The sequence below is a fragment of the Sinocyclocheilus rhinocerous genome, unplaced genomic scaffold (assembly GCF_001515625.1).
Source record: "Sinocyclocheilus rhinocerous isolate Xijiao unplaced genomic scaffold, SAMN03320098_v1.1 scaffold478, whole genome shotgun sequence".
In the NCBI taxonomy this organism is placed as follows: domain Eukaryota; kingdom Metazoa; phylum Chordata; class Actinopteri; order Cypriniformes; family Cyprinidae; genus Sinocyclocheilus; species Sinocyclocheilus rhinocerous.
The window spans coordinates 1,928,931-1,944,940 of record NW_015651483.1 but is presented as its reverse complement, the minus strand read 5'-3'; the positions used below and the strand labels follow the sequence as shown (position 1 = coordinate 1,944,940).

The window sequence follows — 16,010 nt, the reverse complement described above, 5'->3', positions numbered from 1 at the left end:
CTGTTCTCGCACGTATAATTCTTTATTCCACATCTTAAATATCTGCATCAAGACCAACCAAGTGATGACAACAATGAAGTACTTAATTTTCATTAATTGAAATTAAAAATAAACATTAACTTACATAAAATAAAATTTCTAATATAAAAAAACCCTAAAATATAATATAAAAAAGCCAATATTTCTCATTTGTTTAAATTGTACTAAAATAGTACTAAAGTAATTAAAATGTAATAAAAACTGTATAGACATATATATTAAAAAAATACAACAATAGAGTGCATTTTTAATATCCATGACTTTCATTTAAGCATCTAAATATGATATCTTTTTCCTTAAATTCTCTGGAGTATCTAATAAACTACAGATAAAATAAATGTTGTTTTTAAACAGGTTTCTCACCTGACATCAGAAATTTCTCTTTAGTATTTTATACATTTGGTAGCATTTATTCCAAATTCAGTACACTGTGTGCATATCAATAGTTCCAGACATATCATAACAGTGGATCTCACCTTCCAGAAGTTTTCAGGTATGTAGTACTGTAGTTTGCTCTCCATCAGGTGACCAAACAGAGACTGTACCTGACAGAACACACTCTCCTCTGGGTTTTCAATGTCATCTTCAATTGACAAGACAGCCTACAACACACACAAGGTTAAAATTGTTACCGAAACCTATTATAAAGACAAACACCATAAAAACTGTATTAAATACAAAATATTAGTATAATAGTCTAATGTCAGGAATATACTACCACATAACATTTTTTTATTATTATCAATGTTGAAAACTGTTTACTGCTTAATATTTTTGTGGAAACTATTACTTGTTTTTACTATTACAGGATTTTTTGATGATTGCAATGAACAGAACTGATTTAAAACCAACAATACTTTGACACATAAATGTCTTTTCTGTCCTTCTGATCAATTTAACATGTCCTTGCTGAATAAAAGTGTTATCTAAAAGAAAATCTAAAACTCTTAAATGGCAGCGTACATAAAAATATTATATATATAAATGAGACCTTGTAAAAGTTCAGAAACTATAAATGTAGGGAACAATAGGATAAAAAACTAAATAGAATTGCAATGAAAATAACTTCAGTTTCAATATTTTCAACACTGCTGTGACTTCTGACTATCAGTAAATATTGGATTCATTCACTGCAGTATTGTTGAGTATGATGTTTTTAACATGCGTCATCATAGGTAGAAGGAAAAATTTGTGGTGCTAATGTTTTTAAGAAAATATACTAAAACTAATCAAAAAACAAAAAATATTATAAAGAAGTCATGGGTTTGGAATGATATTTGAGTGAGTAAACAATGAGCTGATCCTTTAAGGCTTACCTGTGTGGGCAGTCTTTGCATATCTTCTGATCAGAGAAAATGCCCTGGAATGTGTTCTTGAAGATCTGCTCTCGACCGATTTTCTATAAGGGTGAAAATGAGGAAAACTGAAAACACACTTCAGACTGTGTATGAGCACTTGAGTATGCAAGGGACTTCAGGTGAGCTGTACCTTTAGATGTTCATCAAGCTGATCCACCAGACTGGTGAAGAACTCATAAGCGTCCTGCTGTTCTCGCACGTATAATTCTTTATTCCACATCTTAAATATCTGCATCAAGACCAACCAAGTGATGACAACAATGAAGTACTTAATTTTCATTAATTGAAATTAAAAATAAACATTAACTTACATAAAATAAAATTTCTAATATAAAAAAACCCTAAAATATAATATAAAAAAGCCAATATTTCTCATTTGTTTAAATTGTACTAAAATAGTACTAAAGTAATTAAAATGTAATAAAAACTGTATAGACATATATATTAAAAAAATACAACAATAGAGTGCATTTTTAATATCCATGACTTTCATTTAAGCATCTAAATATGATATCTTTTTCCTTAAATTCTCTGGAGTATCTAATAAACTACAGATAAAATAAATGTTGTTTTTAAACAGGTTTCTCACCTGACATCAGAAATTTCTCTTTAGTATTTTATACATTTGGTAGCATTTATTCCAAATTCAGTACACTGTGTGCATATCAATAGTTCCAGACATATCATAACAGTGGATCTCACCTTCCAGAAGTTTTCAGGTATGTAGTACTGTAGTTTGCTCTCCATCAGGTGACCAAACAGAGACTGTACCTGACAGAACACACTCTCCTCTGGGTTTTCAATGTCATCTTCAATTGACAAGACAGCCTACAACACACACAAGGTTAAAATTGTTACCGAAACCTATTATAAAGACAAACACCATAAAAACTGTATTAAATACAAAATATTAGTATAATAGTCTAATGTCAGGAATATACTACCACATAACATTTTTTTATTATTATCAATGTTGAAAACTGTTTACTGCTTAATATTTTTGTGGAAACTATTACTTGTTTTTACTATTACAGGATTTTTTGATGATTGCAATGAACAGAACTGATTTAAAACCAACAATACTTTGACACATAAATGTCTTTTCTGTCCTTCTGATCAATTTAACATGTCCTTGCTGAATAAAAGTGTTATCTAAAAGAAAATCTAAAACTCTTAAATGGCAGCGTACATAAAAATATTATATATATAAATGAGACCTTGTAAAAGTTCAGAAACTATAAATGTAGGGAACAATAGGATAAAAAACTAAATAGAATTGCAATGAAAATAACTTCAGTTTCAATATTTTCAACACTGCTCTGACTTCTGACTATCAGTAAATATTGGATTCATTCACTGCAGTATTGTTGAGTATGATGTTTTTAATCGTGTAACATGCGTCATCATAGGTAGAAGGAAAAATTTGTGGTGCTAATGTTTTTAAGAAAATATACTAAAACTAATCAAAAACTAAACAAAAAATACATTTTCAAATATGAAAAAAAAAAGACATTTTAAAACAAACTAGGTCCTACAAACACACAAAAATAATCCTTGCTTTAGCAATACAGCAATTAACACTTCCTTGATCCAGTTCACTCCTATTACTTCAAGGTTAGGGCGTCACCTAGTGGTGAGAAAGTGTGCCAAACTTACTTTAGTGATAAAAGATCAACGTTTACCTCAGGCAAACCAGGCTGCATGTAGAGCTGCTGGAACACTGCATTCATATAGCAGGTCGCACCTCCGTTCTTCAGTCCCACAAACCCAGACACAGAGCGACTGTCTACAGGAGGAAGATACTGACAACACACACACACACGGACACAATGACACAGGAATGAACGCAAGTACATCTGTTAGAAGTTCTTATCGCAGAATTCATTTCCTCCAAGAGATTTAAGGACTGGTGAAGGGACTCACGTCGAACTCTTTGGTGAGAGAAGGGTCAGACTGGTGGTGCATGGACAGCAGTTCTTTAGTGATGAGCTGCAGGCTAGTAAGGGAGCTGTCGGCCAACATGACCAGCACCTCGTACGCCGCCAGACGACTGCTGACCGTACTGCACCTGAGACACAGACATAATTACTAAAGGTAGCTGAAGCAACTTGCTTACCAATGTGTTCAAATGTATGCATTTCCTCTTACTTTGGGTGAAAGTCGTGGATAGATGCTGTAGTGCTAGATGAGCTGTCATTGCTCAGGATGATACGAGACGCTCTGAACAGGAAGTCGTCCAACAGCTGCTGGATCAAAGAAGGACCTGCAGCACATTAACAAGAAGATTCGTTTACTTCACATCCGGATCTCCATATGTATTTCATGCTGTCATATTTATCTGAAAAGTGGCTGACCGAACTGCTCTTTCTCACTGCCGCAGAGGGACAGCAGGGTTTTAATGAGGCGCAGGTGTGCGGCCAGCAGGATGTTGTCGGCCTCGCTGGTCTCCAGCTCGTTGGTCCAAGTGGGCTCGAAATTATCAAGCCAGCTGATCTCGTCCTCCAGCATGACCGCAGGACCGATCTGAAGCTGCTCCATTTCTGATGCTGAGAACATGAAACATATGAGGCTGAGCTTTTCTAAGGGAATCCAAAAATTGTTTTTAAATTGCACAGGACTAAAGCAAGTGACACTCTCATTTTTAACTTGCATAGAGGGAACAAAACAGGATTGAACAAATGGCTCAGTGAATTGTTCAGTTGACGTTAATAAAATATTGATAATCTCATATAAATATTGATCATCAAGCTTTTTATTTAATGCTTCATTCATTTCGCAATATTTGCAACCCTGTTACCATAATCAAGAATATAGATTAAAAATGATGTCACTGGTCTTTTCTAGCAATAAACAAAAACTCAGTTTTTTTTTTTTTTTTACAGAAAATGTAAATAAATGTGTATATATACACAGTGTTAAACATGCCTCTTTCCAACCTTTTTGGAATGTGTTGCAGCCGTCAAAAACAAAATTTGTTCATATTTACAAAATACATTTACGTTGGTCAGTGAAAACTTTGGAAATCTTTTCTTTGTACTTTTGTCAATTAAATAAAAGTTAAAGATAATGAACAAATCACAGATTCTTGATTTTATTGCATTTTACAAAACGTCCCAACTTCTCTGGAATCGGGGTTGTACATATAAAATCATACTGTAGGCAGAATGAGTAACAGGGCTGGAAATTTTGCCTTAAACCAAGCAATCATTCAATAGGGACTATCAAGTCTGGGACTAAGTGTTGATTAAGTAGTTGAAGAAGGAAAAAAAAAACGGAACGGTCGAGAGGATATATATATATATATATATATATTGTCTGCATTGTGTAACAATAACGTGGGTAACAGGGTTTAAAACTGATAATTGCAGTCAACACCAGAAAACTGAAGGAGACTCATTGTTTTTTCTGCCATGCTGTAGAAAGAATGTTGGTAACACTTTCTATGAAGCCCATATTTATAATACATTATAAGGGTATTCTTAAGGCATTATAATGAATGCATAATGCATTTTAAAAGACCTTATAATATGTTATATCATCTTATAAATAATCATAACAACAATTATAATACGTTATAATGCTTACGCATTTGTGGTTATAACGTTTAAGATTATGATTATTTATAACACACAATGAACACCATATTAAATCTACTTTTACATTTATAATGGGCTATATATCTTGACATTGTTTATTGCAGATCTGCACAGTATCTTACTACATCTTGTAAGAGGTTAGGTGTGGAGTGTTCTTTGAGTGTTCCCTGTGAGGCTAATATTAATTTTGATATGAGCTACTTAATAATTTCAACTGAAAAAAGTGCAATGTTTATATGTTAGGTTACATTTTAGTTTGATGGTCCCTTTAGTCTATTGACTATAAGCAACTTTGCAACTACATGTCAACTAACTCTCATTAGAGTATTAGTAGACTTAGGTTAAGGTTAGGGTAGGTAGAATGTTGACTTGCAAAGTTACTTATAGTCAGTTTGTCTGTTGGGGAACCATCAAAATAAAGTGTTAGCATACATTTACAGGAGCAGACATACTACTAATACTCCAATGACTGCTAGTTGACATGTAGTTGTAGAGTTACTTATCAAAAGCTGTCTAAAGGGTACCATCAAAATAATCAAACTGATATTACAGTAAAAATATTTCATAGCAAATGTGTCATATTACACATTCATCTGATCTGATATCTGATCTTATGGCCGTTTGAGAAAAAATATATATTATTATTATTATTATTACTATACTTATAAGTCGTCTTTGATTGCTTTAAGTAAAGTAGCATAAGAAAGATGACGATATGAGACTTATAATACTTTATAACTATGAGAAATATAATCCGTTGTCACTTAAGTGGATGTAACATGTTCACTGTGTGTTATAAATCATCATACTCTTAAAAGCTATAACCACAAATAAGTAAATATTATAATACATTAAAACTGTTCTTATGAATATTCATAAGATGATATAACATATTATACGTTTTTTATAATGCATTATGCATTCATTATAAGGGTATTCATAAGGCATTATAATGTATTATAAATATGGGCTTCATAGAAAGTGTTATTAGAATGTTTTAAAGAATGTTATTTTTTTTGATAGGGAAAATTAGCAGGGCTGCAAGTAAACAAAAATGTGGGACAAAATGTTTTCGCAATTAAATGAGTTAATAATTACAATTAACTTTTACTACAATGAACTACAATTATTTTAATCAAAATTATGGGATAACTGTGAATAATCAGAAAATACATATTGGGAGACCAAAGCATCTTATTCATGAAAACTGAAATTTATATGATAAACTTAATTTGAAAATAAGGCAGAACACTCACTGGTCAGGTCATCCAGTAGTTGGCAACGCAGGTCAAAATACTCGGTGCATTGTGAAAGCAACCTAAAAACACGATCATTAGTTTAGCTTAGTAGATATTCAGAATTTCACAGCATTTCTAAAGTCTACACAGTGTTTTAATTACTTTGTGGGCCTGTTACAGTAAGAATTTCATTTAGGTCTCATTTGCCATTATACACTTAGAGAAATAAGATTTCTAAATGGTCTCCTAAGAGACTAAAAAAATCATGTGTTTAGTGTGTTGGACCTTTGGTTAACACCCCTCATGATGCTGGTAGGGGACCAGAGAGGAAGTTGGGCTGTCAGAACCACCTTCAGCAGGAAGAGGTTGGGCTTCTGGAGGTCAGGGTACGCAGAGGTGTCCGACTGACTGAGAGTGTACAGCTGATCACACGCCACGCGTCGGATCTGTGAACAGAGGAGCTTAGATGTTTGGACTCAGAAGTCATAGTTAAAAGAGACAAGTTTAATTTTGTCAGGACTACAACACATACACTGACCTCTCCACTGGGCGATCCCAGCAGAATATCGATGATGAAATCATTCACAGAAAGCAGAGTGTAAAATGAAGCTTGAAAAAGAACAGGAAACAAAGCAATTGCGTAAGTGTTTTGATTTTTGCTGACTTTATTTCACATCCTAGTGTTTTCTTCTTACATAGCTGTTGGCAGCGTAGCTGAAGGCATGTGACGAGTAAAGAGAGCGCTTCTCGTGCAATAATAGTGTCTTTGATGGACACAAACAGCTGTTTGACGCATATCCCAGCCTGCAACGTGGTGACCTCTCCCTCACTGCCCGAGCTGCAGTTACTTCCTACAACACACACAAGCACAAACATTTAGAGAGATGCATAAGTCCGACTAGAAGACAGACTATAGTATCGTTTAGAGTCTTACCTGTGCTGCTGACCCTGCTGCGGACACCCAGAGGAAGAAGCGAGTTGGTCGTCTCTCTGATTGGCTGGCTGCTGCCAACAAGGTCCAATCGGCCTGCAGCTGCCGCCCAGGTGAGCCTCATGAAACACGCCACTGTGGATGTGAAGTCTCCCACCTCCATTGTCTGAAATGACAAACCAGTGAAGTCAGATAGGGTTGGAAATAAGTCATTTAGTAAAGCATCGGATGCTCTCTCGCACCTGTATAGCGACACGGGCGGCTGGCATGATTTCTTCCACTCTGATGGAGGACCTGTCAGACATGGACACCTGCCTGTAGGAGGACTTCTCAGGAGTTCCACAGACGGAGAGCTGTCGGCCGCTCTGCCGCCCGGCGTTACGGAACGGTCGAGAGGACAGCGTGTCCAGACCTTCCTTGCTCAACTCCTCATCGAGCATACTAGGCATAGCCTGCCCTACCAGCAGGAACCTGCAGGGGGAGACAAAAAGCAAGTCTTTTAACAAAGGCTAAAGTCAAAAGTAGGGCTGGCCGATATGACCTAAAATAAAAACCTCGTTTAACTGAACAATTTACCTCGATTGCGATTATTGAACAATTAGGGATGTAATGATTCACTCAACCCACGATTCGATTTTCTCACAATTTTTTTTAACTAAATGAGACCTGAAGACATTATACAGTAAATTAAAATGTGTCCTTTTATTAGGCTATTGCTGCACGTTTCTTTGTGAAACTGAAATATAACAAAACTAAACTGAAATTTAAAACAAACCCCAAATCAAACAAGTTACACAAAAAAAAGAAATCTCTTCATATAAACAAACTAAGTAGTGTTTTCTTCTTACATAGCTGTTGGCAGCGTAGCTGAAGGCATGTGACGAGTAAAGAGAGCGCTTCTCGTGCAATAATAGTGTCTTTGATGGACACAAACAGCTGTTTGACGCATATCCCAGCCTGCAACGTGGTGACCTCTCCCTCACTGCCCGAGCTGCAGTTACTTCCTGCAACACACACAAGCACAAACATTTAGAGAGATGCATAAGTCCGACTAGAAGACAGACTATAGTATCGTTTAGAGTCTTACCTGTGCTGCTGACCCTGCTGCGGACACCCAGAGGAAGAAGCGAGTTGGTCGTCTCTCTGATTGGCTGGCTGCTGCCAACAAGGTCCAATCGGCCTGCAGCTGCTGCCCAGGTGAGCCTCATGAAACACGCCACTGTGGATGTGAAGTCTCCCACCTCCATTGTCTGAAATGACAAACCAGTGAAGTCAGATAAGGTTGGAAATAAGTCATTTAGTAAAGCATCGGATGCTCTCTCGCACCTGTATAGCGACACGGGCGGCTGGCATGATTTCTTCCACTCTGATGGAGGACCTGTCAGACATGGACACCTGCCTGTAGGAGGACTTCTCAGGAGTTCCACAGACGGAGAGCTGTCGGCCGCTCTGCCGCCCAGCGTTACGGAACGGTCGAGAGGACAGCGTGTCCAGACCTTCCTTGCTCAACTCCTCATCAAGCATACTAGGCATAGCCTGCCCTACCAGCAGGAACCTGCAGGGGGAGACAAAAAGCAAGTCTTTTAACAAAGGCTAAAGTCAAAAGTAGGGCTGGCCGATATGACCTAAAATAAAAACCTCGTTTAACTGAACAATTTACCTCGATTGCGATTATTGAACAATTAGGGATGTAATGATTCACTCAACCCACGATTCGATTTTCTCACAATTTTTTTTAACTAAATGAGACCTGAAGACATTATACAGTAAATTAAAATGTGTCCTTTTATTAGGCTATTGCTGCACGTTTCTTTGTGAAACTGAAATATAACAAAACTAAACTGAAATTTAAAACAAACCCCAAATCAAACAAGTTACACAAAAAAAAGAAATCTCTTCATATAAACAAACTAAGGCTTTGTCTGTGCTCTTTCCATTTAAAATGAGAGACAACCACTGCATTTTAATCATGATCCAAACAAAGATGCTGCATACATTCAACATGAGCAGTTTTTAGTCTAAATTAGACTGTATAATTTTGAAATTTGAAGCAAAAACAGAATGGTCTGACTTCAGTTTTGTGAAACTATACTACATAAAACCTATCTGAACTAGGGCGGTGTATCACCAGCAAAGTCACTGGTTTCACGATTTAATTCGATTACGATTATCATGTCAACGATTCGATTCAATTCGATATCACGATGCATCACAATGCATCATGATTACATCAAATTTATTTTGTGCATTTTTATTAAATTATATAAGCAGGCTACTTTTTAAAATAATTATCTTGATCTATTTCCACATATCAGATGTTTTGTTCTGTTCTGAAAACATAACTGACTGTGTTTACATCAATTTCGTATCATAAAAGTAGATGCCAGTGCATTTAACCACAGCCGTGAGCTTCGGGACAAACAAACACAAAGCGCACGTGAAAGTCTGTCAGTACGTGAGTTTCGTGCATCTAATATGTACTGCATTCCAAACGGCATAAATGAAAGCATATCTAAAGTAAAAGACTAAAATAACAGCGAGTGGAAGCACTGTCAAGCAATGCGCACGTGTCTCACAGTGCATATTCTGTGCAGTGAAGCCCGTCGCGTTTGTCTCTAGCGCACACATGTGCCACATGCGGGAAAAAGCCAAGCTCCAATTTAAAAATAGAGAGTGCATTTTTAATACTCGCGTGACAAGCGCATATGCGAATGACGTCATAGGCTATAATCGATTATGGTCTATTACTGCATCGATGCAGACGATTAATTTCGACACCCCTATTATATTCTGAAACATTATTAATACATTTCATATGAACCATGGAAATATGGCAAAAAGTCTATGGGATGTTATCAAAGACACGTTTTTTTATTTTCATCCGGGTCAATAAATGACCCAAACAGAGCACAATGGTCTTTAAAGCAATATTATTATGCTGCTCATCGCTTGGAGTGCTGAATCCAGTGAGAAAGAGTGAACAAAACAGAGAAATAGGGAAAGAGAAGACAGCCAGACTGGTAAATGAGACTGCACCTGGCCAGCTGCAGGCAGATGGAATAGACTCCTTGTCTGGTCTCGTAGTCCACCTCAGAGGGGATGGAGTCTCTCTGCATGACGTTAACCACCAGACTGAGACAGAGAGAGACAGAGAATGCACCGCTGAGATAATTAATGATTAAAATACACAGCCACATTACGACTGCAGAATTATCAACATGAGGAGCAGTGTAAAAGCGGGTAGAAAGCAGACGGCTACCTGAGACCTCCCGCTTTGAATGGAAGAGAGAGAGAGAGAGAGAGAGAGAGAGAGAGAGAGCGTTATTTACTAGAGGAGGACACTGTCCTCTGCGTGCACCCTACTAAAAACAAAAACACTGTCCACATGACTGTTACAGTGCTCAAAATGCTGAGTCATTCAGCCCGTGTTCAACTCTGACTCTGTTTCACCTAAAGTACCAGTCACACCTACTTATTCTTTACTATTACAGTTTCCAAACAGTAAACTCATCAAAACTATTAAACAATTCCCATAATTCAATTCATGTTATGTATTGACCACAAATGTTACACAGATGAAAAGTACTCTTTTTTTATGCACTTTTCTCCAAGTTAAAGAGTGGCTTTCAGGTACCTGGTGACTCCAGACGCTGGACTCTTTTGGCACAAAGTTATCAAGGGCGTCCTGCACCTCTGGGTCGGTCGGGATGAGCAGCAACAACTTCCTGACACGCAAAGTTATTCTGGACAGGAACAAGAAGGCCACACAGTTATTACAAGTCAAATGAAATCACAAAATGCACACAACGTATGCCCGCAAAGGGAAAGGAAAAATCAACCATTAAATGAATGAAGAAAAAACAGGTTTACTAAACCATACAGGTGAGTAAATAATGACAATTAAAATTTTGGGGTGACTATCCTTTTAAGTAATTGCATAACTTGCATGGGTTGTGGGTTGTTTACCTGGGTTCCTCCAAATTGGCGAGCTGATAAAGCATCTCAAAGACATTACACACCAACGCCATGACCACACCAGGAAGAGATTTCTCCTGCAATCACACACATGAGGATAATAAAGTAGGTTGATGAGGTTAATAACTTAGATTTGAGATAAACTACGGTTCAGATCGGGTCTGTAAGGTTTTTTCTTTTTTCTTGATGAAAAGTTACTCTTTTGTAACATAAAAACTGCTGTACTATTTCAAATAAATGCTGTTCTTTTGAACTTTCTACTCATCAAAGAATCAAAAAAATGTTAAGCAGCACAACTGTTTTCAACAAAAAGTGTTTCTTGAGCACCAAATTAGCATATTAGAATGATTTCTGAAGGATCATATTACAATTTCATTTATGAATTTTTTTTAATATTACAGTTTTTCATGTATTTATAATCAAATAAATGCAGCTTTGGTGAGCATAAGAGACGAAAACTAAAAATCTTACAGACCCTAAACTTTTGAAGGGTAGTGTGGGTATTCTGTATAAAAGTGTGTAATTGCACAATTAGTGTATACTCGATCCAATAAGCATTAGCAAATTGTGTGAGTTGTCAGTCCAGTGAGTGAATGTACCTGCTCCATAGCATACGCGGAGTTAAAGACCCCGCTGCTGCTGGAGCTGGCCGAGGCAGAGCTGTCCGCTGAACTGCCTGATGGAGTGCCTGTTCCTGAGCTCTTCACCGTCAGACTCTGCTCATCAGAGAAACCCAGCTGATTCAACAGCTTCTGGTCACGATTCATCGTCAGCTAGAATTTATAAAGAAGACTGTTAGCATGAATCCATAATACAAACAGATATAGGTTAATATGAAGAGCTTGTTTAATATGAACTTTTATAAAAATGCTTAAAATATTATTATTATTATTTTTTTTTAAATGAAACATTTGAAAGTTTTGAAGTTCAGACTTCTGTAGGCAGTTATTTCAAAATGCCTAATTATTGGCCATTTTAGTAACAAATCTTTTAACTAAAACTTAAACCAAAACTGAACCTATTTAAACAAAATTTTTGTTAGTGGAAATAAAAATAAAATAAAATATAAATATTAGATGAAAAACAAACGAATACGTGTACCGTTACACCCCTAATATTTAAAAAAACAAAACCTAATAAAATTACAAAGCTAATTCAGATCAATAAAAACTATAATAGTATAAAAAATACTAAAATAACACTGGTAACAATCAACACAAACAAACTATGTTTATTGTTCTCTCTCTATAACTAGGAAAACTAGTCCTAGTTTCAGTTTTCACTGTCATTATCAATAAATAAAATCAAAACTTAAACTATTAAAAACATTTTTGTTTGATGAACAAAACCTGAAATAAAATGAAATATAAATATTAGATGATAATTAAATGAAAATTAGACATCTTACATTAGCAACTAACTGAAACAAGTTTAACTAGCTGTAATAAAACTAAAATTGAAATAAAAAAACAAGCAAATTAAAACTATTTGGAAATATAAAAAATTACAAAAGCATATGACAGAATTACTAAAAATTTAACAAATGAAAATAAAAACTGAAAACATAAAAATAAAGGCTTATTCAAAATATGAATGAAAACTAAAATAGTACATAACACCAAAATAACACTGGTAACAATAAGCAATAAGAATAAAGAATGCATATTGTTAACTATAATTAGAAATCGGTCTGAGAACCAAGCCTCCACATGCGGTCATAATAGCTGCCACATTCTCACAGAGTGCTGGCCTGTGCTGTAGGAGTGTTTGGCACCTGTGCACCGCTCAGATATGACTGCGACCAATCGCAGTTAGTGTTTGACTCACCATGCTGTCATTGGCAAATATCTGCACATTGTCCACCGGACAGCTGAGCTGCTCGGCTATCTTCCATCTGATGCTGCCTATGGTCTCGTTGCTGTGGGCCTGCACACATTCACATCAACACAAACACATAAGGGCCGTTTCGATTCGCCCATTCAAATCAGGCACAGCAAATTCCAGTCAGTCAGTTGAGTCACGATCACCCAATAGACTGTTGTTTATTAATATCACATTTAGTTTCTCACGCCGAACCTCCACCTGCCATTTATCAATGCTCTTCTATTCTCCAAACAGGGAGAATGTATATCAAGTCTTCCATTTATATCAACCCTGTTTACAGTCTGTCATAAGTGTGTGCATTTGAGTCATGAGCGCCAGAACTGCAAGAAGTGTGCGTGTGTGCATGTGATGTTACCTCCAAGGTGAATGTGTCTTTGGTAGATTCGTAAGTGATGTGAAGTGCAACAGGATGGCCGTGGAAAGACGCTCCATGAGGTAGAATAGTTCGAGGAACAGAATACAGGTCCTGAAACAGATCCAGCAACAGTCAATACCATGTGACCTGGAAACTCATTTTCCATTTCAAACCAGTGAGAAGATATAATAATTTAAATGCTGGCTGTCATAACATTTTTTTATTAAATCAGCTCTACAGATTCAAATATTTTTAGATATTAAAAAGTATAAATTTATAATATAAAAAAAATTATTATACATTTTTACTTTCTATTCATCAAAGAATACTGAACAAAAAGTATCACAGTTTACACAAAAATAATAATCAGCACAACTGTTTTCAACATTGATTATAATAATAAATGTTTCTTGAGCAGCAAATCAGCATATTAGAATGATTTCTGAAGAGTCATGTGACACTGAAGACTGAAGTAATGTTGCTGAAAATTCAGCTTTGCATCACATAAATAAATTACATTTTAAAATATATAAAAATTAGTGCTGTCAAACGATTAATCGCATCCAAACAAAGTTTTTGTTTACATAATATATGTGTGTGTACTGTGTATATTTATTATGTATATATAAATGCACACACATACAGTATACATTGACAATATTTTCACATATATATTTATATTCATATAATTTATATTATATATAAATATACACAGTACACACACATATATTATGAGAACAAAAACTTTAATTTTGGATGTGATTAATCATTGACAGCACTAATTAAAACATTAAGTAGTTATTTTAAATTGTAGTAAAAAAGTAGTGTATATTAAATAATTAAGACATCAATAATAGGAATAAAATCTAATGTATATGTTATATATTACATATATTAGAATTATTTCTAAAACATATTAGTATACATTATTAAAATATATAAAATGATACATTTGAAAAATATATTAATTATATTAATATATTTTTCCTGCTTACTAACGAGCTATTGAACCACTTTCCTGAGGTAAATGTAACATTAGACGAGCTCCTGCATATTTTACAGCAATAAATCTGCCATTTCAAATCATTTTTCCATGAATAAGCATTTCAATTAATTGGCAAATGAATTCCAGCAATAAGCTACTGAGCTTCATATTACATGATTTACTCAAATTCATAGATTAGACAAAAGTGCTATGGTCCAAAAGCACTTCCTGCACCAAATGTCTGTCAATAACCGACCAATTAGCGTCTGTTAGACTGAACGGGTGTCAAAATGTCTGCCTCTCTCTCTGAATACGCGCAGGAATCAACACCGTATCAGATCTCTTTTGCTGTGTTCTGGTATGATTATTCCTGAATGCACTAAATGGCGTGACAGACTCTATGCCAGATTTCAGCACGGAACTGAACAGCTGGAGAAACGGGGAGACTGTGAATGTTGCAGTCAACCAGTGATCAGACTTCATCATTCCACAGCTGCGAGTCTGACAACTACCTAACACATTAAGAGAATTAATTAGCAAAGTCTGTCGTTCAATGATGTTGCTACATTTGACTTTTACAGCTTGCTGGTTCCTTCGCTGAGACTGACTGATGCTTTCAAACAGAGATCAACTGTAAGTCATTTAAGATAAGTATTAATGCATTAGAGCTCTCACCTCTATTGTGATGACATAACGCTCTGCCAATAACAGAAGTCTCTCAATGATCACTAGTTTACTGGACCTGAGGACAGAGATGGTAATGAACTTCAATACATTTTATGTAATACATATCAATCTTGATATTAAATGACATCAGTCTTGATATTAATGATATCAAACTCTTTCTGAACAACCTTCAGATCAATTAAGACTTTAATGTTGCATAACACCAAGTCCAATGCAACTAAAGGACAAAGTATTAAATGTGGGATAAATGTAAGTTGTTGAAGATAAAACAAAAACAAATAAAAAACAAAAAAGAATAGAACACAAAAAACAAATCAATACAACAAAACAAAAACAAACAGAATAGAACAATACACAGAAATCAATACAACAAAACAAAAAGAAACAAAAAACAATAGAACACAAAAAACAAAAATCAATACAAAAAACAAAACAAAAACAGAATAGAACAAAAAGAAATCAATACAAAACAAAAAATAACAAAACAAACAGAATAGAACACAAAAAACAAAAATCAATACAACAAAACAAAAACAAACAAACAAAAAAACAGAATAGAACACTAAAAACTTAAATAAATACAACAAAAACACAAAAACAGAATAGAACACAAAAAATATCAATATAAAACAAAATAACAAAATACAACAAAACAAAACAGAAGACAAAAAGAAAAAATCAATACAACAAAAGCAATACAATAAAACAAAACAGAAGACAAAACAAAAATCAATACAACAAAAAAGCAACAAAACAAACAAAACAATAACTGTACATTTCATCAAACAGACTAATGAATAGCTGGACACAACTCATACAGGGGCAGAATCTAGACAGGTCTTTCTTCTGTGTAGACCAGTCCAGTAGTTCTTAAAGTGATAGGGGGTCCGCGAAATAATTTGCTATAGTCTAAAGTATTTCCAGACTGTAAAGTCGCTTTTTTTTATCATGATACATAGGCC

The 16,010-nt window shown here is 35.1% G+C and overlaps 1 protein-coding gene across 1 annotated transcript in view; it reads right to left on the bottom strand.

Annotated features, from left to right (window-relative positions):
• The window catches only part of usp24 (ubiquitin specific peptidase 24), a 75,341-nt gene that overhangs the window by 13,595 nt on the left and 45,736 nt on the right, over window positions 1-16,010 (bottom strand). The window contains exons 25-44 of the mRNA XM_016518263.1: window positions 15,037-15,103; window positions 13,377-13,487; window positions 12,965-13,063; window positions 11,737-11,910; window positions 11,129-11,214; window positions 10,764-10,905; window positions 10,199-10,428; window positions 8,489-8,717; window positions 8,250-8,412; window positions 8,011-8,166; window positions 6,770-6,840; window positions 6,517-6,677; window positions 6,250-6,311; window positions 3,752-3,943; window positions 3,546-3,660; window positions 3,321-3,465; window positions 3,080-3,199; window positions 2,100-2,225; window positions 1,528-1,626; window positions 1,356-1,438 (exon numbers count right to left, since the gene is read on the bottom strand). Coding sequence (XP_016373749.1) covers window positions 1,356-1,438; window positions 1,528-1,626; window positions 2,100-2,225; window positions 3,080-3,199; window positions 3,321-3,465; window positions 3,546-3,660; window positions 3,752-3,943; window positions 6,250-6,311; window positions 6,517-6,677; window positions 6,770-6,840; window positions 8,011-8,166; window positions 8,250-8,412; window positions 8,489-8,717; window positions 10,199-10,428; window positions 10,764-10,905; window positions 11,129-11,214; window positions 11,737-11,910; window positions 12,965-13,063; window positions 13,377-13,487; window positions 15,037-15,103 — 2,631 coding nt within the window. The remainder of the gene's footprint in view (window positions 1-1,355; window positions 1,439-1,527; window positions 1,627-2,099; window positions 2,226-3,079; window positions 3,200-3,320; window positions 3,466-3,545; window positions 3,661-3,751; window positions 3,944-6,249; window positions 6,312-6,516; window positions 6,678-6,769; window positions 6,841-8,010; window positions 8,167-8,249; window positions 8,413-8,488; window positions 8,718-10,198; window positions 10,429-10,763; window positions 10,906-11,128; window positions 11,215-11,736; window positions 11,911-12,964; window positions 13,064-13,376; window positions 13,488-15,036; window positions 15,104-16,010) is intronic.